Source organism: Necator americanus, chromosome X (assembly GCF_031761385.1).
Source record: "Necator americanus strain Aroian chromosome X, whole genome shotgun sequence".
In the NCBI taxonomy this organism is placed as follows: domain Eukaryota; kingdom Metazoa; phylum Nematoda; class Chromadorea; order Rhabditida; family Ancylostomatidae; genus Necator; species Necator americanus.
The window spans coordinates 16,447,071-16,470,862 of NC_087376.1; the positions used below are offsets into that span (position 1 = coordinate 16,447,071).

Below are 23,792 nucleotides of genomic sequence, written 5' to 3' on the forward strand. Positions count from 1 at the left end.
GAAATCTAATTGTTTCAACAATGTCATTACAAGCGGATAATTCAAACGTACTGCTGCTGAAAGATCTTCTTGGCGTGTTTGTTACTTCGCAGAAAAAGAACCACTTTACGGTAAAGCGATATATATGTAGGGCACCTCACAGACCACAAACAATTCCGAGCACCACAAATAGCGGAAGTTCATTAGCTACAAAGGCGTCTGGAGAGAAACTCGTTTGGAAGAAGACATTGACAGTGACTGCAATGATTCCAGAATGAAGATCTGCGTGCAGGAAGTAGTAATATCAACTTTGAAACCTTCCGTTTCTACGAGGAATCCTCTAAGTAGGCGTATAGTTATTGCTCCGCAACACGCTGCAAAAAACCCTCGCCAATAACTTCGTACCGAGAAATACATCGTTGTAACTTCAATGGAGAATAGCACGCCTGTAATGAGGAGTTTGTTCTTCAAAATGTTGGGAGTTACTAAATGAACAAATGAGAACTTAGTTTAGCTTCTGACTCAATATTATTTACTATCCTGAGTTCAGCGCACTATTCTCTAGCCTATGTTACACAGTGTAGTTTTCACCTCAAAATATGAAAACAATTGCACTAAAAAAAACCTCCAACGGGTGCACTGAATGTGCAAGCAACTCCTACTGCACATGCAGCAGCTAAGCATTCAGACTTCCTCGTTTCGCTACCAAATGCAGAATCAATTTTTGATCCTAGCAATGACAACTGATTTGCCACTACCGAAGCAATATGTACGAATGGACCCTGTAATGATGAACATGCACAAATCTTTTGTTTACTTGCAATGTTTTTGTATTATAATAAGCGAACATGAGTTAAATAATAGTAACGAATGGTGAGGACATACCATTTTCCCAATGGGAACACCGCTTCCTAAAGACAATGCAACGCCGAAAACTTTTGACACAAGCGTGCGAAAAGTCAAGTAATCTCTCAGTACTACTCCACGAATGATCGTTTTCATTTCTGGGATACCAGAGCCTGCAAACGTCAAACCCGTCTTGTTTCCTATAGTCTACAACAAATGACCATTCTCAGATGATACCATTCTCTCATTTCTCTTCCATATACTTTACTTCAAGCGTTTAACTGTGAAGGTTGTGCTGAGGACCGTTCACATGAGCTTATTCGGTCGTGCCTGCGGCGGCACGACCCGAAGCAGGTTCATCTACCTAGTCCCAACTGAAGTTAGGACTCTCCTTTCAAGCAAATGGTTTGCTTGTCTCGCGACTTTGAGCAGCACAAGCAGGAGTTACAGTGCTTGTTCGCCATAAGAGTACAAAAAGAACGACTATTTGGTTGGTTTTTTAATATTAACGCCACATCATTACGTGTCGCCATTACTAGACCGATCAAAGCCGGCTAGTCGTGAGGCCACGTGGCGCGTCCCCAGGTAACGGTTAGATGTTAATTGCAGACACTTTGTGACTGTCCTGAGACACAAGTAGATTAAGGGTACGGACTTCTTGTTTCTGCTATGTAAGGGTTGAGCTATTGTCCCATGCGTCGGTCCAGCCAAACGCCTGCAACCAAGTGATTAAGAGGTGCAAAGGAGCAGTTAGGAGTCGCTTTCACCAAAGAAGCTTCTCCCGTCGTCTTCGTGAGAGGACGCAATGTCCTCCCACAAAATCCATGCGACTGGAGGCGTATAATCTGCCCACGGTTTTTAAAATTAAACGTGAAACACAGTAATGTGAAAGTCTGCGCTGACTTCAGAGGGAGGTCCGGTTCTGGAGCGCCAGGATCGACCATTGTGGACGAAATTGCAAGAATCGAAACGGAAAAGACTCGGATAAAGATCTGTATATATACGACCCGAAGATTTTCAATGGAAATTACAAAATTTGCGAACTATCCGAGTAATGGTTGTCAGGGGAGGAATAGAACGGAAGCGATGCTAGAGTTGACGCTATCGATAAAGACGAGCTATCTAGGTAAAAGATCTTTGGAAATTAAAAGGTTGAAAACGTGATCAGGGAACAAATTAATATTAGTGATAGGAAGCATTTTACCGAAACACCATACTTTTTACTAATGTAGGTGACCTGATATCAACAAAGGCGAGTATCACTAAACAGAGTTAACCACTGAATAGAGAAAAGAGGCAAAATAATATCATCATTATTCGCTCAGCTCGAGGAAACAAAGCAGTGGTTACAGCTCCAATACTTGGATTTAGATAATCCGATGATTTTATGCGACATTTGTAGGCAACCCCTGCCCTGCTGCAAGACTTCGCAGTTGATAAAGCAAAACAAACTGAACGAAAATAAACTTAACAAGACAAGAAGTCAGAATTTTCGGCTCGATTTTGAGATGAAGGATAATTCCTCAAATCGAAAATCGAAAAAAAATGCTATTCTAACGAAAGAGGAGAAGGTTAAATGACAGTAAAACCGATTAAATCAAAGTTCGAAAGCGTTCAAAACCTTACATTTTACTTATTATATAGAGAGCGAAGTGGGCTCCTACTACTTGTTTGGTTGTCCATTTATGAACATTTTTACTTAATATATCCATATGTAAAGTAAAAATGTTAATAAATTTCATGTCCTTGTTAGTGAAATTTGTAGCGAAAAATTGAACTATCACAAGGCTAAAAACAACCATCGATCAAAACCTTCCCTCACCATGGCAATCCTCTTCATTTGCAGGCAATTCAGTTGTGTACTACTTACTTAGACACTTAGATGGTCTTCACTTCTGTCTTCACTGGACGTGCGGACACCAGGATCTTCTCCACTCATTTCTTTCCCTTGCAATCGTCATGCAAGGCGTCCTCAAGTTTCGTGGGCGAGGTTGACAAGCCCCTTCAGCCATAACCAGCTGGGCTCTCAGCTTGTCAATTTGTGTACTAAACACATGCTCTCACCCATCTCGTTGTTGGCCTCCCTCGAAGGTATTTAGCATATCTTGAGATCCACTATAGCGGTCTTTTACTCCATGAAACGTCGATACTTCACATAGTATGACCGGCCCATCTATGCTTTGCTTTCGATATATATTCCGCTGGATCAAGAAGACAGGGCATTGCTCGTAAGTCGGAGCTGCGAAGACCGGCTAGGTGTTTTGTGCACCGATTAAACTTCAGAAGACATTTTTCAAGGCCCCCTGTGGATAGTGAGTAGCTTCCCAGGCGTGGCAGCATTGTCTGCTCACCTCTCCGCTGCGTCACAGAGCGCTGGAAGAACTGTGGAGTCGAAGATGGGCACGGAAATCTTGGTCCGTAGCTTCCCTGAAGGGTGCAAATGCTGCTGTCATCCTTTTTCCCTTTTTCCTTTTTTTAGTTCTTCCTTCAAGTCATTTTCCACATTCATAGAAGTCCAAGGTAGACGTATGGCGAAATTTTTACGACCCAGGAGCTATCAAGTTGTACTATCCGTCCTCGTAGTAGACGTTCGTCATGAACTGTGTCTTCTGTCGGTTCATTCGCAATCCTGTTCTCTTCTCTGCTTAGAGGTATGGCACCATGTATGTACAGTAAGAGGTGAATGACGCTGGAAGCTTTTTAGAACGAATTCATGCCCCAGTTGTACAATAGTGGGATCCGGACTGGGGATTATTTACGTCGATATGAATGCGCAGAGGTTGTGAGTGAGAGAAACTAGGCACATTGTGCCAGTTTGGATAGCAGTGTAAAACGGCAATGTGCGAACTACATTGGTGACAAATTGAACATCACTTTGGTCTTCGGCTCTACCAATCCTATATTTCGCACGCTTTATTACGGCATATTTCATGGGGTGCCCCTACAATGAGACCTATCTCACCACGTCCTCCTGCGCCTCCGTTTTTCATGTTGTGCTTCCTCCGTGGAACAATTTAGCCAAGGATGACATGCAAATCCCTTGCCAATGCTCGGCATAAAGTGCTGACACATCGTGCAATTGATTTGACAGAGTTCTTGGCAGTATCGTGTGCTGATCATGTCGAATATGGACCAAAAAAGTGAACTCAATCCGAAACATTTAACACAATGCATACTAAGAAAAGACGGTCCCTTGACCAAGATTGTCACTACCACTAAATTTTGTTGGCGTGAAGGGGTTATGTCACCATGCATTACCAGTTTAATTGTAAGTGAAATCTAGGATCATAATCTTTATACGACTTAGTTCGACTGACTTCGATTTTACATAAAAGTTTTTTTTTTGTTTGAAGTTTTTTTTTTGGAGAGTGTAATTCTCTTCTTTTCTTTCTCTTTTATTACTTCATCTTTTGACTCTTCCTTAATTTTGGCTTTCGGGGAAATAAGCATAGGGGAAATAAGCCTTATCAGTTACGAAAAAAGCCAAATCACAGCTTCCAAAGAAATTGGGCACCACAACCGTTAAATCCGGAACGAGATTAGGAGTAAAAAAAAGTTAGAAAGGAAGGTGAATCACGAGAATTTTCTGGTTCCACTAAAGGTGCAAAAATGATTCGTAGAGAAAAGTGTAAAAAGTGCCCAGTGTCTCTAGAAGAGCTACATTGGAAGTCAATAAAAAGTATACACTCTTAGCTGTAAAGTTAATAAGTCTACTCGAAGAAATTACCAATGGACAATTTGTTCCTAAGTACAGTTTAAAGTGAAAATTTCTATTTCATGAAGTTATTCGTTTTGTCAACTTCAAACTTACAACTTTGCTATCTATTTGTTCCAAACATTAAGCAGGTGTCGGTAGCCTGGAATGAGTGCTTAGGTTTTGCGACTGAGTACTCGCTTGAAACTCTACTTTTTTCTGCAACATGTGATTTAGGCGCGTACATTAAATGATAGCAGGTCATGGTTTTCGAATGAACAAATCGGAAAAATTCTGAAAATTTCGAATCGTGTAGTCCTTCTTTGAAATTCTTTTTTTTCAACATGCTAAATCTTTCCTTCCATGTCAAGAATTTTCGTGACACACAAGCAAATAAGCAAACAAATAAACAAACCGGACTTATTATTGCCACGCTATTACAAAGCATGATAAGTGCGGGGTTTCTAAAGCGTTTAAATTAACATATAGTCTACAATACATACATTGGTGTTGGACTACCTTATGACACCTCCTTCTTAAATTATCAGGAATATGTATTCTTAGCTTGATCCATGTGGAAATGACGAAGACTGCGAAGTTGTTGTCAGGTAACTGGGTAACTCGTTGGGGGGGGGTAACTCGTCGATGGCAGATTATGTAAATCAGATAACTTGCAAGTCGCATGATGATTTCCAGTGCTTAAATGCTCTTCGCTTCACGACAGTCCTTTACGTAAATGGAGTCGTGGCAATCATGTGAACTGGTGATGGTTGAGCCAAGCTTTCATATTGGTGTTTTTTGTCGTAAGTTGGATTTTGCTGTCATTTGTAAAGACATCAGGTCTAGTACTGCTCCAATACGGCGTCCGATGAAATATTCAGCAGGTCAGAGATGATTCGGTAGTGACGGAAATGGCGTTAAAGATGAGGCATCAAGGAGGTCTGAAGAGCGTAGATTTTTCTTGTCTTCCATCGGCTTTGCGAAACTTTTTTTGAAAGTCTCCACAAATGTTTCACCTTGTTCGTTGCTCCAGCGGAGTAGCGATAACAAACGAACTCGCATAATTCCACGAAACGGAAGAAATTGTGGGACGATTCCTATGTGAACTGTGTGCCATGTCTGTGGCAAGTGTCTCATGATTTTTGAGTGTAAAAATCTTCTATGACAGTGACAGTAGCGGAAGTCGACATAAAAATCATCTAGACACCCACTTCGAATAAGCATCCACAATAGCGAGGCTTTAGTGTTCGTCGAGTGATTCGGCGAAGTCAGCGCGTATTCGTTTCCTAGAGCCGTCGGCATCGGTCAGGAGTGCAGCTCGGATTTAACGGGATTCCTAGAGTACGCTGCACATTTGGAACAGTTCCTGACGGGCTGTTCAGTTTTGGCGTCTAAGAACGGCCAGTAGGCATAGTAACAAACTAACATCTTCATCCTTGTTTGGCCCGGATGAGCCTTATGGAATGAAGAGAGCACACGGTGTTGAAGTGACTAATGTATGATTGTCGTTGGCGGACTTTAACGTTACGAATAATGCTACTAAGTTCGGTCCCCCGATAGCAATCCTATCCTTGTAGCTCAGAAGAGTGACATAAGCTCTTATGTCAATGCGCATCCTCACGGTAGATCCGTTGATTCGTCGATAGATGCGGTTAAACCGTTTTACGTCGGTAGTTGTGAAGGCAACTGCGGAAGATTATGACGAAAATTGATTCCTGAAGAATTTTGCAAGCAAAACAATAAGGCGGACCCTTGCTGCGTCATCAAGAGTGGAAACATCTTCGGGAATGCTCGCATCGGCTGCACCACAGACACACCACAGATTACCAGGTGTTCATCGTTAGGAGAGTGATCGAAATTTGGCAACGGTATTCGAAGTCAATGCAATAATCCTTTTTAGACTTTGAAGCCGATGAACACCAGTAGAATCGTACATCAATCAGGACGAAACCAGCTTGCTACTGTTTCACTGCGATGTTCAATAAGTGGGCCCAAGATAATCCACTCCAAAACTTTGTACATAGCACCTAGCAATGAGATTCCTCGATAGCTCCTAAAATCATTGATGGATAATCTCTTATGGAGAGGAGTTATGATAGCGTATTCCCAACGGTCAGGTAACCTTTTGCCGATCCATGTTGAATGAATGATCTTCGTCATCTCACGAATCCCAGACGGAGGAAGATATTTGAGCACATCCAAGCTAACTCCGTCGTCACCACCAGATTTTCCAATTTTCATCTCCTGGATACATACCGGAACCTCCGGCTTGGTCGGTGGTTTCTCATCAACCGCATCCGATTAGAAAGAAATGAGCAGAATCCCACCCGTTTCTGCTATCTACAATCCCCTATAGTCTTTTGCCATCGGAAATCCATAGCACGTCAGATTCGTGAGCTGATGCCTTTAAGCACCGGAAATCATCATCCGACGAATCGGAAACTCTATAGTATAACACGGGTTGCAGAGACCTACGGTGCATTTGACACATGAAATTTTCCTCCCTGCGACAGGAATTGCTAAGATGAACGTGGTTCGAGGATTTTAGCGACGCGCTATATAATAAAAAGGTTAGTCTCTGTCACGGAGATACTATATGGAGATGAAAAACGTTGCATGAACCCGCACCAACCGTGTGACAGGCAAGTTTTCTACTGTTATAACACTGTTAGAGGCTGCATGAACATGCATATGTGTAGTCATGTGTTCATTAGGACATATAAATATTCAGGAGTGTGCGTACCTCCAATTTTGTAAAGCAGTACAAGTAGTTAATTCGATTATACAGATTTAACGTTCCTGTTTAGATCACTCGCAAATTACAAAATTATAGCAGTCACTTTCAAAATATTTCTTTCTAAAGTTTTTCGGAGGTGGAGTTCCTTTTTGTACCCTCCAAAAAGGTAAGAATTTGTAACTTATGATTTTTTTCTAGCCATAACCTTTTCTGACTTTTTTCTTGCTAGTTCACTGCAAAAACATATTTGAAAATAACAATTTCTCCTTTCAAATCATTTCCAGAGGAAACAAATGATAATGTTCAAGAGCTGAAATTAAGCAGGACCAAGAAAGAACTATTGTGAATAGAAACTATTGTTTCGTTATATGCTTAATCTCAGCACTACTTAACAAACAGACAAAATGATCTAGAACCGATCGCATCCTATGTCATAAGATCAACTTTGGATCATTGAAGGTATGAACGAAATATTCAACATTGGACTATTCTTTCTACCCTGCTATTTAAAAGTTCCCATCTTTTTCAATCGTTGTTCATAGAATTTATTTGCAGACTTTTCTTATGTGGTTTTTGTTCACTAATTCGTTTCGTGTGTTTTCGTAAAAAATCACAAAATAGCATGTACTCCGCTTTTTTCAAGTTATTTTTGAAAAAAAAAACTGAGCTCAAGCGTTTAAGAAGACTTCTAAATTAATTCTTTTTTCTTCGTGTTTAAGTTGAGTTTCTGAACGTCATCGCATGTCCTCGCAGTAAAGTAGTAAGGTGAGGTGGTACCTGTCAAAATACATCACTTAGGCGTGCCGGTGCCAGAATATAGTAAGGTAATATGGGAGTTTTATGGTGTAAAATAAAAAAAAAGAAAGATACTAGGGAACTGGTCATGGAGCATCAATTAGATGCGCCGAAAGCAAAAGGTAATGAGCTGGGATGTAACGAGTTCCAAAGCCTCACATAGACATGCCAAAGCCAGAGCGTAGTGAGATGGTGTGGGAAGGGCGTCAGTTGGATATATAAGCGCCATAAGACAGTGAGATGGATCCCACAATATCAATTAAGGGCATCACCCTACGAATCTGATGCGGTACGAGTTTCAGGCGGAAAATGCCTATGGGGTCGTAGATTGTATGGAAGAGGGTGATTCCGTCACCTCTCCCTGTATCAGTGTAGACGGACGACCCCGGAACTGTTTCTTATGACGGCTTCTGTTGCAATGCCCAACCTTTGCGCCGCGCCCCCGCATCCGATTCGTTCAACTGGAATCACGGGGGGGGGGGGGGGGGCGGGCGCAATGGTAGCACATTGCAATAAAGGACGTCGTAAGGAATCGTGTTCGAAGCTGTCTGTTTACACTGATATAGGGAGAAATGAACGGGAATCACCCTCTCCCTCCTACGACCCCGCATAAGCATTACCCTCCTGAAATCAGTCTCACCCCAGATTCATGAGGTGATGCCCTTAAGAGAAAGAAAGTGGCGTAGATTGAGCAAGGCCCTGCGGCGTGAAGTGTTTTGGCGCCAGACTGCAGTGAGAAGGGCCTCACTACATCGAGTTAATGCGTTGACATCAGAAAACAGTAAAATGTTACGGGCTGTTTGTGCAGCGTTTCACTCAAATGCACGCCTCCGTATCTCCACTCCTCTCTAAATGACTTTCTTCATTACGTGTTTCTTTTCTCAGGGATGAGATACACGTATACAGCATCCACTTTAGTAGTAGCTGGAGCTTAAGTGATCTGACGTAGAACCCTTATCTTTCTAAGTATGATGATTACACCAGCCTCATTTCATTTTGCAGCGGTATCGAATTCAGATGTAAAATCAAGTTTGAGTAATCATTAAATGCAGCGCTGATATCATTAAAACTAAGACTGCTAAATTTTTCAACAGCGCTTATATCTACTAATATATAAAGCAGTAAATTGTCTGTCTGTAGGCCCGTCCGACGCGGATTCACACGGACTCTCACAGATCAACTGGACTAACCTTTGAACCTCCTCACCGCATAGCCTGCTACGGTGCCGCTGGACCGTACATTGCATGGGGGAATTCCGAACTAGAGTGGTGAGGAGTAAGACAAGATGAGAAAGACATGGAGCATTGCCGCAGCCAATGATCGAATTTCTCTTTTCATATCGTACAGGAACGGATTGAACTTGGCTCCCACCAGAGATCGACTATGTGATTACGGATATGCCCATGTAGGTGATATCTTCTTTTTTTGCGTCTGCGCTGCAAACCTGCCACTGAGGGGTTTGTAGAACGTGCAACGAAATCTGCAGGGATATCCATTGGCGTATATAGGTATGCCACAGAAAGTCCATTCAGGCAATTATCGACGTTACGGACCTATTGACCTATTTGACCTATTTTTTCCATGCGGAAACGGGATGGAAATGTGAGCGTTAATATTTTTTACATACACTGATCATATCTTCCACATATACCAAGAAACATTGATACCTTCTATGGCAATCTATACACTTCAGAAATTTCCAGAAAGTGTTTACTTACTACTGAAAATGAGCAAAACAAGCATCAAAGGCCTGAAACGCTGGCGTCAGCCAGTCACGTAAGCAAATGCAGTTACAACAACAAGACAGTGTTCTTCTACCTAGAGAAATTTAAGCATCTTTCAAGTGATCGTCCTTCATCTGCTCCAGTACCACTATATTCTGCTTCTGAATAAATCTTCAATACAGCTGCACAACTACAACAGCCTGCACCTTAACCTTCGAGATAAGCACGGACTGGAGTTGTTTTTGTTAATCAGTACAACACCATAAACGATAGATACTGGAGGTGATAGTCCTTTCCTTATAGCAAACGTCCGCCAGAGAAATAGACCATACAGGGAGGGACGAGCTGTTTTGTGGACGCTTCAGCATATGTTTTTCAAGACATCAATTATCAACTGCCTTATGGTGATGTCAGTCTCAACTCCCACTTTATATGTGAGAAAAACCAAAACAAAAAAAATTTAATAAACATCTTCGTAAACTCTGGAACGATAAAACAACAATATCACAGGCTATAGTGAGTGACATGGATAGTACCTAAGAGTTTGTAAGCGAACTACTGTACAATCCCTGCTTTTTTTGCCATGGCGTGAAACTCGGATAATCTGTTCGCTATTAGCCTGGCTGGGCTATCGAATTCAGAAATCTGACCATCGTGCAGTACTATGATCCTAAAGATAATCTTGTTTCCTGCAATAAGTTCACGGCGATTCGGCATATGTTTTAATTACCTGTCATAATCCATAATAGTGTTAAGTCGGTGAGCTATTGTGAGAACAGTACTATGTGAAAACTCCTTGCGTATAGTACGCTGGATGAGAGCATCTGTACCCATATCAACAGCAGCGGTAGCCTCATCCAAAATAAGAACTCGTGTCCTTCGCAACAAAGCACGCGCCAGACATATCAGCTGCCGCTGTCCAACACTGAAACACTATTTCAACCTCCGGCAATGCAACACACATACAGAATCACACCTAATATTCTCTCCTCCTTCAGTGATCTCGTGATCTAATTGTGCCGTTTGCGAGAGCGCAAAGGATTTCAAATTCGCCAGTTCCAAAGCGTGCCATATTTCGTCATCACTGTGACGATAGAAAGGATCCAGATTGAAACTAAAAGTAAAACATAGATATTGTAGGAGGTAGCAAACTACCTTACACAACTATGTTATCTTCTCTTAATTAGTACCGCAAAGTGCCAGAGAAGAGTACAGGATCCTGAGGAATGATAGTCAAGTGGTTGCGCAGATCGTGTAAACCTAACTTGGCAATGTCCACACCATCAATGATTATACTACCTTCAGCTGGTTCGATCATCCGAAACAAAGCAAGGGTGATTGATGATTTGCCTAGATTAAAGACTGTTGGTTTTTGTCAGAAAAGGTGTAATTGATGGATAACAAACCTGCTCCTGTTCTTCCTACAATCCCAACTTTTTCGTGAGGTCCTATGTTGGCATTCAACGACTTAACTACAAGATCAAGTCCTTGTCTATATCTGAATACAAATTCCAGGCTTAAGAAGAGGCGAAATTTGTGATACGAACAGTAATAGAATCAAAACGATATGGACCGCCGTGCAGTGGAGCGTAGCGGTTAGAAGCGTAGCGAGTGAGGATCTATGCTAGTACCTCTCATCGCTGCAGTTCGCAATGGTCCTACCACGATTCCAAGCGGAATTTCCAACGCGGCGCTTCGAGCGCACTCACTTACGCAACTGCACCGTGTTTCAAGTCGTTTTGACCCGACTATACATCCGTAGACTACTGCCATTTCCAGTGAGTTTAAACTGCAGATGACTTCATCTTTGCGTGAACTTTGATTAGAATTTGAGTGTTTAGCCAGCGTCTGCCACTGACAATAGTTACCAATCGATTCATGGTTAGGTCATTCATAAACCAGTTCCTTCAGCACTTATAGGAGTCCCTCCCTTCTAAGACAAATGGAAAAGTTAATACTGCACTGCGAAGCAGTGTTTCAGACCTAAATTTTCAACGGCAAAACCCTAGTAGTGAAACTCATACCGAGTAGAATAGTTGTGAATTTGGATTCTCCCTTCACTTGGCCAACCTGGTGGGGGACGTTGGTCGCCTTCAGATTCCCAATTCGCCTTAAAATGCAGTAACGAACCTATGAAGAACAATTTCTAAACCGTTTTATTTCAGTACTGATGTGTTTTTCGCGAGTATATTCAACACTACAAACTCGCAAAGATACCGCCAAAACCGAACCAGTCTATCTTAGGACCTTGTAAAAAAAACCAAGATCGTTACTTGTAACATCATAGTTTTCTTTCAAAAACGCTGCAACGTGATAGGTACTTACTTCCGTCAGAGAATTCACATACTCTCCTATTCTTTCCACTGAAACTATGTTAGTCTCCAGCTTGCTTATCTGTCGTACAGCTAGATTCAGAACAGTAGTAATCTGTAAGAAAACTGTAAGGTAAATGGCAACTCCCAAAAAAGAGACATATAACCTTGATTCTTTATGGATTCTGATATGCTGGTCTATTTGTGGGCTTAAATCAATCATAACGCCATCAAAAACAAATAATCTACCACATAATCAGTCAACTGGATAAAGTGCACGGCTTTGATCAACTTCTATGTGTTCGACTTTAGTTCAGAGCCGCTTCAGGCTTACGAAGTGTGTGCAGACGGGGAACGGTAAAAAGATACCCGTATAATGTGTCGCCGCGTATCCAGAAGGCTAATGAACGTCGATGATTGCACCGTCCGACTCCTGACAGCGTCACAATCGCCACAGTGGCCTGACCGCTCCTTTTGTGTTATGTCTCGCTGATGCCCCACCCACATCGTCTTCCTGGCCCATTTCGCAGCGTCTGCCGCTATGACTATGCATTTTTTTCCACCGCACTTGCGGTTCTTACGATGTTCTTCTTGAAACGAACAAAAAGGAAAGTGATATGGCGATAAAAGTTATTTGAAACCATAGATTAAGCAGAGGTGTTCAAGAAATTCACATAAGTGAAATAGCCTTTGGAAATGTGAGTGGAAGTGTTTCTATCATTTGTTATTATTTGTTCTGAACTGTGGGAACCATCCATTCATCTATGAGAATACAAGAGATGCTTTGAAAAAATGTCCCACTGTTCTGTGTCATGCTGTATTTCTTTGCTTTGTTCGCTTTCCAGGCATTTCTTTTCGCATATCTAGCTAAGTGAAATTGGCATCATACGTTTGAAGAGGCGCGACTCATGCCTCGCAGATATTCGTCGTACCTAAAGGCGTATCTTGCAGATACAGAGGTCTCTGCTTGCCACTAATACACCCAACTTGTCGCATTGACTTTATGCAGAGAATAGAGAGGAATGAAGCGTAAAAAGGTTAAATGTAGAAGGAAGTTCAAACAATGCATAAAAAGTAATGAGGACATAAAGTCGCTGTCCACACAACTGTTACAGTTTGAAGATGAACATTAAACTCCTTGAAAGACGTTGTGACAGCCCATACTCTGCGGCATATTTCTGTTATAACCTTTATCTGTGTAGAGTTTGTCAAAAGAGGTCAATGTAGGTCACGCATACCACTATTATCATTCACCATATCATCTTTTGGTATGCCTCTGATGACATATCTTTCAATTCGATTAAGAAAAATTACTTTTTCTCCTTAATTTCCGACAACATGCGCTCAATTTCCCATATTCGCATATCAGAACTTGATGCGTCAAATCGCTCTTCACTTCCATCCCGCAGTTTACACCGCCCCATCGCGACGCGAACATCGCACGTAGCGCTGGTTCGAGGGTACTAGGGAGGCGGACTCTAGATGATCCAAGGCGGCCGTGGATGCTGTCTGAACGCACGGCGCTAAAGGCAGGTCAGCAGCGGTTAGCTGATCTTTATGGGTATCCCTTTCCCCCACCTGTGCTGGCCTATACAATGATTTGCATGGCGAGGACTGCGCGATGTATCAAGTCAGTGTCTTTATCTACTTCCCAGACAAGAACGACCACACACACTCACTATGCTGGTTGCGAGAACGATAGTCATTTTTAAGGAAGCTATCGAAATCATCCGCATGATGATTTTCACCTTCTACTCTTTGGCCCAAGTTGAGTCAAGTAAGTCGAATTCCCTGGCTCGATGAACCGTTACTAATTGGGACTTTAACACATGCTGATTAAAAGCACTAGCCGGCCTCCTCATTTTCTTTCTCGGGCAATCATTTTGCACGAAAGCGAAACCGTTGCTGATGTTTTCCATGTTTTTCAGGAGATTACTCACATTAGTTCACAAAGATTACCGAGCCCTCTCTGCAATAAATATGCAAATACGTCCATCAAAGGTTAAATATTTGTGTAAAATGCAACAAACTGCATATCGCTTCGGTCGTTCATCGCAAACTTGAGGCCAAGAGTTGGGAAACGGCCCTCATCCACCCTATTCCCCCAGACTCCGTCCCATCACATTACCACTTATTCCGGGTCCTTAAACATTTTCTGCAGCAGAAACTTCAATTCTTTCACTGACCTCAAACCCGCTGTTGAGTTCGTTTTTGAGTCTCAGACCCCTCCCCTCCCGCTTTTTGGTCCCAGGCAAACGCAACGCTCGCAGAAAATGAAGATGTAAAAGGTATGAGTGTGAAAAAAATAAGTAGCCAACCTAATTCTTTGCTTATCATATTAATGAATACATGTAGAATAGAGAGAAGTGGAGCGATAAAACACTGTGTGGAAAGTAGGAAAGAGTATGACAGCATGTTTTATTCCATAAACATACAAGAATAAGCATTCATTTGGATATTTCACGTACGTTCCACATGGGCTGTATATTTATATAAGAATTTGAGTGAGAATCTAAATACGTTAATGTTTACATTGCAGCATGTCATGGTTAAGGTCTCTATATCTAGAGAATTTCAACATGTAATGAAAAGTGTGAGATATCTCAAATAAAGGCAGTTTGATCATGATAACAACATCTAATTGACATGGACTATCAAAGATAGAAATTATCTTGGATATCCCGTCCCTGTGTTGAATAGATTGATTTACTTCCCTCTTTCTTTATTATCCGTTAACCGGTAATATGGGGTCTATTTATGCGGATATCACAACTTTTTGCGTCACATCGTTTCCCATATCTTTTTGTTCCCCTCCAAATTCGCACTCTTCATCACACTGCCGCAATGGAAAAGTCTCGAGGACAAAAAAAGAGTGGAGCCTAGATGGTGCAAGGCGATGTCTACGGATAACCCGATGATGGCAGCCGTAAATACAGAGCCGCGCGGTGCTGCACGGTTTCCAGCCGGTTTTGGCTGGCACCTCTTGCCATACACCCGATCGTTAGAGCTCTACGACTTTGTCTTCATAGTTTACAGTAGTTTACAACGGTGAAAGAAATAAAGAATGAAGAAACAGCAACAATGAAATATAGCGTTTTTGTTTTGTTCTCGCACTGATGTCGAAATAGCAGGAACTCACCTACTATAAAAGTAACTCGAGAGAAATTTGCATATCTCTCAATCTTTCTGCATTAACTAATCCTTCTGAAGTGCATAGCTATGACCTTATTAGGTGATGGAGAAATAAAGAAGATAGCTTAACTAAAGTTTCCTGCAATTTTTGCAACTGAAATCTCAAACCTTCCTGCTGTTCTTTCACAACAGTTCCTGGTGATCCTCACTTGGAGCAGGAAATCAGGACTGATTAAATTGAATATCTCCTCATCTCAATATTACTATCAACAACATGCTAGTGCGCCTTGGCCGGTCTCGACAGAATCAAACCAATCAATTACTGAACAATCAGAAAATTCACCGCCAGTTATTAATATCTTCTACCTAAAGGAAAGGAAGGTCCCTAAGCAACGATAGCGGTTTTGCTTCACATGAAAGGGACTCACACGACTTTGGCAACTGTTACCCAATGTGTTTACAATTCATCTTTTACAAGCTACTCATTTACGGGATCCACCAACTTTCGACGAATTACAGGCAAGCAATTGAGAAAGGCTTCAAGGAATATTCAACACAAATGGTTTCAAATACAAGACTGTGCAGACAAAAAGGAACATTGAACTCCAATCCCTTCTAAATATAGTGACTTCAGAAGCACAATCTTTGCCGTTCCACCATAGCATAATTGTCAGGGTGAGGTTTCATAGAGTAATGTTTACAATCTCCCTCATTGCCACTCTCAGCAATGTGGTACCGATCATAACTTTCAACGACGGAGATCAACATGAAAACGGAGAAAAATAAGATTTCAAGGCAGAGCAGGAGAAAACGACCAAATCTATGAGCATACAAAAGCATTGGGAATGTAATTAAGAGAAAGAACGCCCAACTACACGTACCGTCGTTAACACCTGCTGAAGGAATATGCAGTCAGCCCCGTCGAATGCTCCATTGAAAGGATGACAACTAGAACATTTCGTGGTCAAAGTGAAAGAGAGGATCCTAGTTTTTGTGCAGGGTCAACTATTGAGGGCTAGAGGTACTAGTACAGGTACCAAGAAGAACAAAATCCAGTGTGACAAGAACCTTGTGACAAAAGCGATAAGGACAAATGTAAATATACTGGAGATAGCCCAACTCAAGAAATTGTTAAAGAGAATCAAATGTACGATTTGTTTGTCACTCCAATTATGTTATCAGAAGTGACAGAAGTCAGGATACTGACAGTACATGTACACAACACACCGTGCACGACATATTTCTCTTATTCATTGGACTTTGCTGACCCGGTTAATTTCTTTCTGCCTCTCTCAACTTCTGGAAAACCTATACACTTCCTCACTGAATTTTTGATGAAGCACTCAAAGCAAACAACGACATTAAGTCCACATGATCAAGAAAACTTTCAACAGTAGTTAGGACTTGTTAGCCCATCTATCTTCATCTGATGTGTTAGCTAGAATCTGTATTTCCTTTCTATTTTCCACATTTACTTTACACATAAGCTTATAAAGAAAATGCTGTGTGTTTGTCTGTTTGTGCACTCTTTGGGACAGGACGCAGATTTCAGGTCTCTCACTCATACCATGAGTGTAGTTGACCGATTATGTCGACTTCGTTAATTTCGGTCTGCTTTTGCTCTAAACACAGCAGCAACTTTTCAACCGAGATCTCAACCAAACTTTTACGAATGTGATAATAGCTCGGTGGAGAAGTATCGATCATGTCGCCCTATCGGTTCCCATGGATTTTCCACCTACACCAAACAATACCTTGCCAACTGGGCTTGAGCCTGATTCAGTCTGAGCTGCTCACGATTATGCTAATCACATCGAGGTAGAGTGACGATTCAATCGCTTCATTGATCAAAGCTGACGATGACCCGCCAAGTATGCGAGAATAGGCGCACGCGCCGTATATGGCAGCAAGGAAAGAGGCGAAGAAAACACAGTCAGCAACTCATCTATTGTACGCCCGCTCGCAACTCATCTATTGTACGCCTTGACGCTAACTCATGATCTACACCTTTAGTATAGTCATTTTGCAGAAAGATTCCAACATCCACAATTTCGTGATATGCTTCTTCCAGAACTTGCACTTAACCGGCCAAATCAGACATTGATTTCAAGTTTTTCACATTTTTTAAACTCATTTTTTTTAACTTGATTTTTTACATCATGAGAGAGCAACATAGACACTACGTCCGTAACATTTCTTAATGCCATGAAGTACAAGCTGCAGTAATCAAAAAATATTCTAAAGACAGTGTTCTAGCCAAGGAGAATTCAGCATTCACGGATGGGACAGTAGTCTCGCGGAGATATCTAGAATACGAGAAACAATTGAAATGTCGTAATTTAGAGTCGATCATCTGTCGGAATGCAGGGTTGCTAATCAATGGAAAACCAGCAAGATCGTGGTAGTGTACAAGAAGAGAGATCTTCACGACTTCGGTAACTATCGCCCAATCTGCTCATCGTGTGTCGTCTACAGACTCTTCGCAGCAGTACTCCTAAACGGGATTAAAAGAACATCAGATGAAGGAAACGATCAATAAAAGTTTTCAGTACAAGTGACCATATACGCACCGTTTCAAAACTCATTTTAAAAAAATATCGTGAGAGCATAAGATATCACTTTCATCGACTCAAAGGAGCCCTGTGATTGAGTTGAGATATAAGCGGTCATAGAAGCATTAGACAACCAAGGCGTCCCTACTCAAAACGTTAAGATACTTGGCGAGTTATGTGACAACCTCACGACCAAAATTTCTCCATACTAAAATATTATCACAAGCGACGTAAAGAGACAATCGTCAGGGTGACACAATTTCACCCAAAATGTTCAGTGCCACTCTCGAAAACATGATGCGAGAATTGGAATGGGATCACATGGACGCAAAGTTGATGGATAGCAGTTATACCATGATTGTTTCGGTGATGACATCGTTCTGATAACACTAAACATCAGCCAGGTGGAATAAATGTTGATCAAATTTGATGAAACGTGTAAAAAGATCGGTCTCCAGCTGAACTTGGACAACACGATGAGGAGCAGATGGGTATCTTGATCATCCCGTGATGCCTATTCACGCTTCACGGGATGAATATATCTGAGTGGTCTAGCTATGTGTATCAAGACCAAAAAATTGATATAAAGAACGACCAGATCTCCGAGCTGGATACAAGGAAACGTCCGGCGTGGGGAGCATACAAGACATCGAGGTCGTTGCGGGGAAGAACAAGTCTCCCTGCTCGAACATTCAACATCAGCGTTCTTTCTGCTTTGATCTAAACTTCGGAAGCTTGATCATTTCGCAAGCAAGAGGAAAGTGCGATCGGCGTAATAGAATGCTCAACTGAAAGGGTGGTACTTCGCCCAAGCGAAAAAGAGGATTCGAAGTTCAGCCCTGCGTCATCGATCGAACATCAGAGGCACTGCCGCATATGCCAAAGGGAGTAAAATTAGATAGACTAATCACGTGATGCTCTTCAATTCGATTCGAATATTTCTATCTCAATCGCACAAGTTGTTCAATGGTTTCTCTTCGCAAAAAGATCTCTGCGAGATCGGGACAAAGGGAAGTATTACTGGTGCCCGCTCAAGAAAATCGGCGAAATACGGGAATACAAGTGAGCACAGGCGATATCCATACCCCTATGGGCAGGAATTTAAGCATGTCCTCGATCATGCCTTTCGCGATCAATTAACGGTGGGGTGTACCTTACGTGAATTCGTCTTCCTCCCATGCCAAATAGCTGACTCGGCCTATCTGCCACTACTTATACGCTGCATCGCAGGCGCATTGAAAGGGTGATGATGTCAATCGATAGTTACAGAGCTTTTTTTTGATAGGCTGTCATATAGTTCACGAGCTACTAACCTATTTTGGGAAATAAGACGCATTTGCTGGATTTTTTTTATATAAGAATGTCTCTAATTCTTAACGAAGATTTTCATATGTGTAATTTGCAGTACAAAATAAAATTTGTAAGGGTGGGTGTAGTTCAATCGGTAAAAGGTGTGCTGTGACCGCACGATAGCTGGTGCGAAATCCCACTCTATGGTCGATAAATTGGTACTAGACTCATCTAGAAGGATAAAACACTGACCTGATACGTCGGCTCCCAGAAGTCATTGCATAGGCCAGCACACGTTCTAAAACCTCAACGATTCCGAAAACTGCTTTGAAAACGCGTTGGCGCTTCCCAAATGGATTGACACCTCAGAAATCTTATCCTCTTAATTTAAGGTACGTACACAAGAGAAACACACCAACATCTCCATGTTCATCCCCACTTCTCCTCAAGAGTAACGGGGATGAGGATAGAGATCATGTAAGTTCACGTTCCTTGTTCATGTGAGCCTAAGTTGTCTCCCTGTGGAACTAACGGCTAAGTTTTTAAACAAGTAAATACACATGGAAAGGAATAAAGTGATAAAAAGTTGGTGGTATGGATAAAAAATAGATAATTGAGAGGGACCTCCTGCATCTCTGACTTCGTGGAAAAAGAAGAGTTTATTTGTATAGATTTCTAACTTTCTGAGATTCATACCCAAACGAGATTCTCTTCTTCGCACTCACAGGACCTCCACACAATTTAATGTGTCAATTTAGTATTAAGTACATTGGTTTTTAAATGTCGTGACCATTCGTTTCCTTTCCACATTACGAGCTACTATATTGTACACCTTGTTGCTCTGTTTGATTCGGTAACTCTCAACAAGTATTTTTTTACACTTTATTGTAACCATGTAGTTGAGTGGGTCTCTATAGCTAAGGGAGCACCAGCGATGGTTGTTTGTGTCTTCATGAACGACTGGAGCGTAGCTTTGTCAAAGCATGTTGGCGTCTCCTCGAGCATATTGACTGGATACGTGATCCCGTGTAGGGAAAATATATGGGAGCCTCTTCATCAGTCCACCCCTGTGTATTCCCCGACTATGAGACCCCACACCTGGCGGGTGAAGTGTAGCGGTTAGAGATTCCGCTGCCTGCACGATTGGTCGGAAGTTCGAATCCGCCCTAGTGCTCACCAAGCCTTTCATCCCTTCGGGTTCGATAAACTGGTACCAGATTTGTCTGAGAGGATAAAAACACTGACTTGACACATCGACAAGCCCCCGCCAGTCATTGTATAGGCCAGTTACTCGCTCAACCTGAAACGATTCCAAATTGAGTGAACGTGGGGGCGCATCCTAAGCGGATTGATTAATGCCAGACACTTTATCCTATATCCCCCACACCGTCAATTTGCTGCCTTTATGAGAAGCAGAGCGAACCTCAACTACCAGCGTGGATTTCCGGCTTTTGCCAATGATTGTTATATGATATATTATATGATTACGATTATATAAGGGATTTAGGGGGCCACTGGAACCGGAATTTGAAAAAGAAGGTTGCGGCAGACCAACCGAAGGAAAGTCTCCAAAAGCAACAGAGCACTTTTCACTTGTTCATTACAAGTTTAGCATATATATATATATATATATATATATATATATATATATATATATATATGTATATATATATATATATATATATATATATAATTGCACGTATATAAATATATAAGTATATATATATAATATTATGCAATATTATATTAAATTATATCATATTATATATTATGTAGTGTAATATATTAATGTACAATATATAATATAATATAATATATACATGAAACTTGAACCAGTGCTTCCAGGTGATTCATGTGAAAAATATTGCTAGAGACCGAAATGGTCGAAAGAAAATGAGTATAACATATCTCACATTGAGCGCATAGGACACAGACAATCCAATAACGCCAGAGGTTGTAGAATCTCTTGTGAGGGCAGCAAAGAGTGCGGCAAAAAGTACAACACAATTACCAAGCAATTCTAGACGAACAGACATCCATCGATTAGCAACGTATCCAAAGTAGCGACACTGAAATCGAAAAAGTGCCAAAAGAATGTATTTTGAAAGTCAAGCTATTAAGAGATGATTAAAGCAGTAGAAACTAAGGAGTATCTTGTGAGTTGATCCCACGTGCAATCCACTTCTTCTTTTGGTTTGGTATGCTTCACTGCAATCATCCTCGGCCAAACTACTATTTTTTACTTCTACTTTGAATGAAATGTATCCACAAGTACTTTCAGAGACATTTGCAAAATCGTTTTTTGCTTCTTTTTTCTCAGGAGTGTTAACAGTCGCGTCTTACATGCTTTCCTGTACAATTTGCCTTGTCCCCAACAATCTGAAGTGTTTAGAAAGCCGAAAGTAAATTCTCAGCTTCATAAAGCTTACTGGCAGCTAAATCTCGGATAATGGGAAAGGTAACCAGCAGTTTTAATACTAGTACACTAGTACTTTCCCAAAGCTATTGGTTAAAGGCAGTGTGTCATGAAACAGTCGATGTTTTGGTATCATTGGACAACTATAGAGTTCGGAATGTAGATTGCGAGTACGACTATGGCCCGCTCAACTCTCCCTAATCGTCTTGAAAAACGTCGTGCTAAGTATCGTTTGCTCCCGCGAATGAATTCATTCTAGAATGCCCCATCCTTGTCCACGCGCCGAATCCACTGGCGGGCGGTCGACGACAATTACAAGTACATGTAACTAGGGGGGCGAACACGATTTGGAAGATTTTTTTTTGAAAAAAAACTGATTTACAGCTGCTAAAAAAAAAAAAACTGCTGACGGGTTCTCGTACGAGGAAATGTTGTTCACTTCCAATATAGCTCTCGAACAATACAGGGGTTCTAATTATTCTCATCCTCTAATGTTGCATTATATATTTCAATGTGGTAAGTACTACCATCTTGTGGAAAGAGAGGAATTCTTCATCAAATTATTTACAACATTCTCCCAGTATTCCGTAGCTCTATTTTACATTGGTAAGTTTGAAAAAAAAACAACCATAAATTATTTGTTAGTCCAAAGAATCGCAATTACGCAACAGCTACGCAGCTTCTTTCATAGTTGTAGGGAAAAAATAACAAGAATGATGAGGGCATGGCAATAAGAAGTATGTGAAGACGTCACACAGCACTGGATTGCTGTGTGGATATTTGGTGCTGTAACATCTATATTTCGTGAACTGGACTTCTCTATGGAATTCTTTATAAACTTGTTTCGCAGTTATCTGTATCACAAGATACTAACTATGTCTCTGTATCACAAGATACTGAATGTATGCGCTGGCAGCTCTTACTGACAGCGAGCAGGATAGCGATACATTAGAGGGCAGACTCAAAAGACGACTATGAAAGGAGGATGAATTTTGGCATCGTGACTGTTTAAAGCAACAACAGCGGGATTGTAATTCCGAAACGACGCCACTTACAAAAATTGAAGTGCAGCAAGCAGACGGTTTATTTATGAATGATCACCAAGCGCGCATGCTTCTACCGCCGTTTCTTGCTCCTAATAAAACAAATGATGATGCGTTGTCCAGATTTACAATGCAAAGATTCAGAAAAGGTCAAACTTAGGAGTATCCCATTTCTACCTGACTACTCTGCCTTTTTCACCTGAAATTTCACCTTACAATCTGTAGGGCGTAATGAGAGACTAAGGGTTTTCTATACTCAAGAAAACAGACCGAGACGGTGGTTCAGAGTAATATCATATATATATATATATATATATATATATATATATATATATATATATATATATATATATATATATATATATATATATATATATATATATAATGCTATATATATATATATATATATATATATATATATATATATATAGCATTAAAGACCCCCAGATGACACTTACTTGCACATGCGCATCAACCTTTTGCTCAGACATTATCGCAAAACGTTCCGTTAGTCGATAGGCACGTATCGTTGATGCACCCTAGGAGCGGTTCTTTTGTTTTTGTTGTCTTTTTTTGAAAACAAAAGTACTGTTCTTCACTCACCTGAATTACATCTGAAGTGCACCCGACGGCAGGAGGCTCCGCCACTGAACCAATGCTAACCCGGCGTGAAATTCAAACAGGGGTAGCGTCTACCTACTTCTCTTGTTTAAGGAAAAATGCTTTAAAAAAGCTGTAAATAAGCACTGTACGATATTTTACGAATCTTTTCCATACAACGAAGGAGAAGAGTATCACAATAAATAGTAACAAGAAAAGAAGTAAGACGTCCGAATTAGCGCGAACGTCAAAGAATGATAATAGAACATAGAGTTTTGAAGGAATATCTGAGTAAATCCTATTTCTGAAAACTCATTCCTACATTCTCCCTTTTTGTTATAAAGGACGTAACTACATCAACATGTATCGTCGATGCAGCATTTTTTTAGAGCAGTTCGACAGATCAGATCTGAAGGTGAATAAAGCGGTTGCAGTACTAAAGGTAAAATCCTAACAGCAAAGTAGTTTTGAAGAAAGACCAAATAACTCGCTGTTATATCGTCAGCTACAAGGTTAGTGAACACGCTTATACTCTTTCTCATGAATTGTTTGTGATGCACATTCCATGAATTTGCACACACTACTGCTACCTACAAGCGTTTCCATTCTAAAATAACTTACTCAAGACTATTTATTATACAAGTGACGAGGAAATCACATTTTCGATATAAA

General features: G+C 41.1%; 3 protein-coding genes across 4 annotated transcripts in view; all 3 read right to left on the minus strand.

The window, feature by feature from the left end:
• Window positions 1-593: 593 nt before the first annotated feature.
• On the minus strand, window positions 594-10,302 carry RB195_023542 (uncharacterized protein; the record flags this gene model as incomplete). The annotated part of the gene is made up of 3 exons (XM_013447889.2): window positions 594-761; window positions 865-998; window positions 10,245-10,302. The coding sequence occupies 3 exons, from the start codon at window positions 10,300-10,302 to the stop codon at window positions 594-596; spliced, it is 360 nt and encodes a 119-aa protein (XP_013303343.2).
• RB195_023543 (uncharacterized protein) lies at window positions 6,455-6,760 on the minus strand (the record flags this gene model as incomplete). Its single annotated transcript, XM_064211017.1, has 2 exons — window positions 6,455-6,572; window positions 6,642-6,760. The coding sequence occupies 2 exons, from the start codon at window positions 6,758-6,760 to the stop codon at window positions 6,455-6,457; spliced, it is 237 nt and encodes a 78-aa protein (XP_064066898.1).
• Window positions 10,303-10,330: 28 nt separating the features above from the next.
• The window catches only part of RB195_023544 (uncharacterized protein), a gene marked incomplete at both ends in the record, with an annotated part of 28,317 nt that continues 14,855 nt past the window's right edge, over window positions 10,331-23,792 (minus strand). For both annotated transcript variants that reach the window (XM_064211018.1, XM_064211019.1), the window contains 9 exons: window positions 10,331-10,445; window positions 10,506-10,700; window positions 10,752-10,889; window positions 10,966-11,125; window positions 11,182-11,273; window positions 11,800-11,885; window positions 12,101-12,202; window positions 20,975-21,130; window positions 22,979-23,059. In XM_064211018.1, the coding sequence (XP_064066899.1) occupies window positions 10,331-10,445; window positions 10,506-10,700; window positions 10,752-10,889; window positions 10,966-11,125; window positions 11,182-11,273; window positions 11,800-11,885; window positions 12,101-12,202; window positions 20,975-21,130; window positions 22,979-23,059 (1,125 nt within the window). The remainder of the gene's footprint in view (window positions 10,446-10,505; window positions 10,701-10,751; window positions 10,890-10,965; window positions 11,126-11,181; window positions 11,274-11,799; window positions 11,886-12,100; window positions 12,203-20,974; window positions 21,131-22,978; window positions 23,060-23,792) is intronic.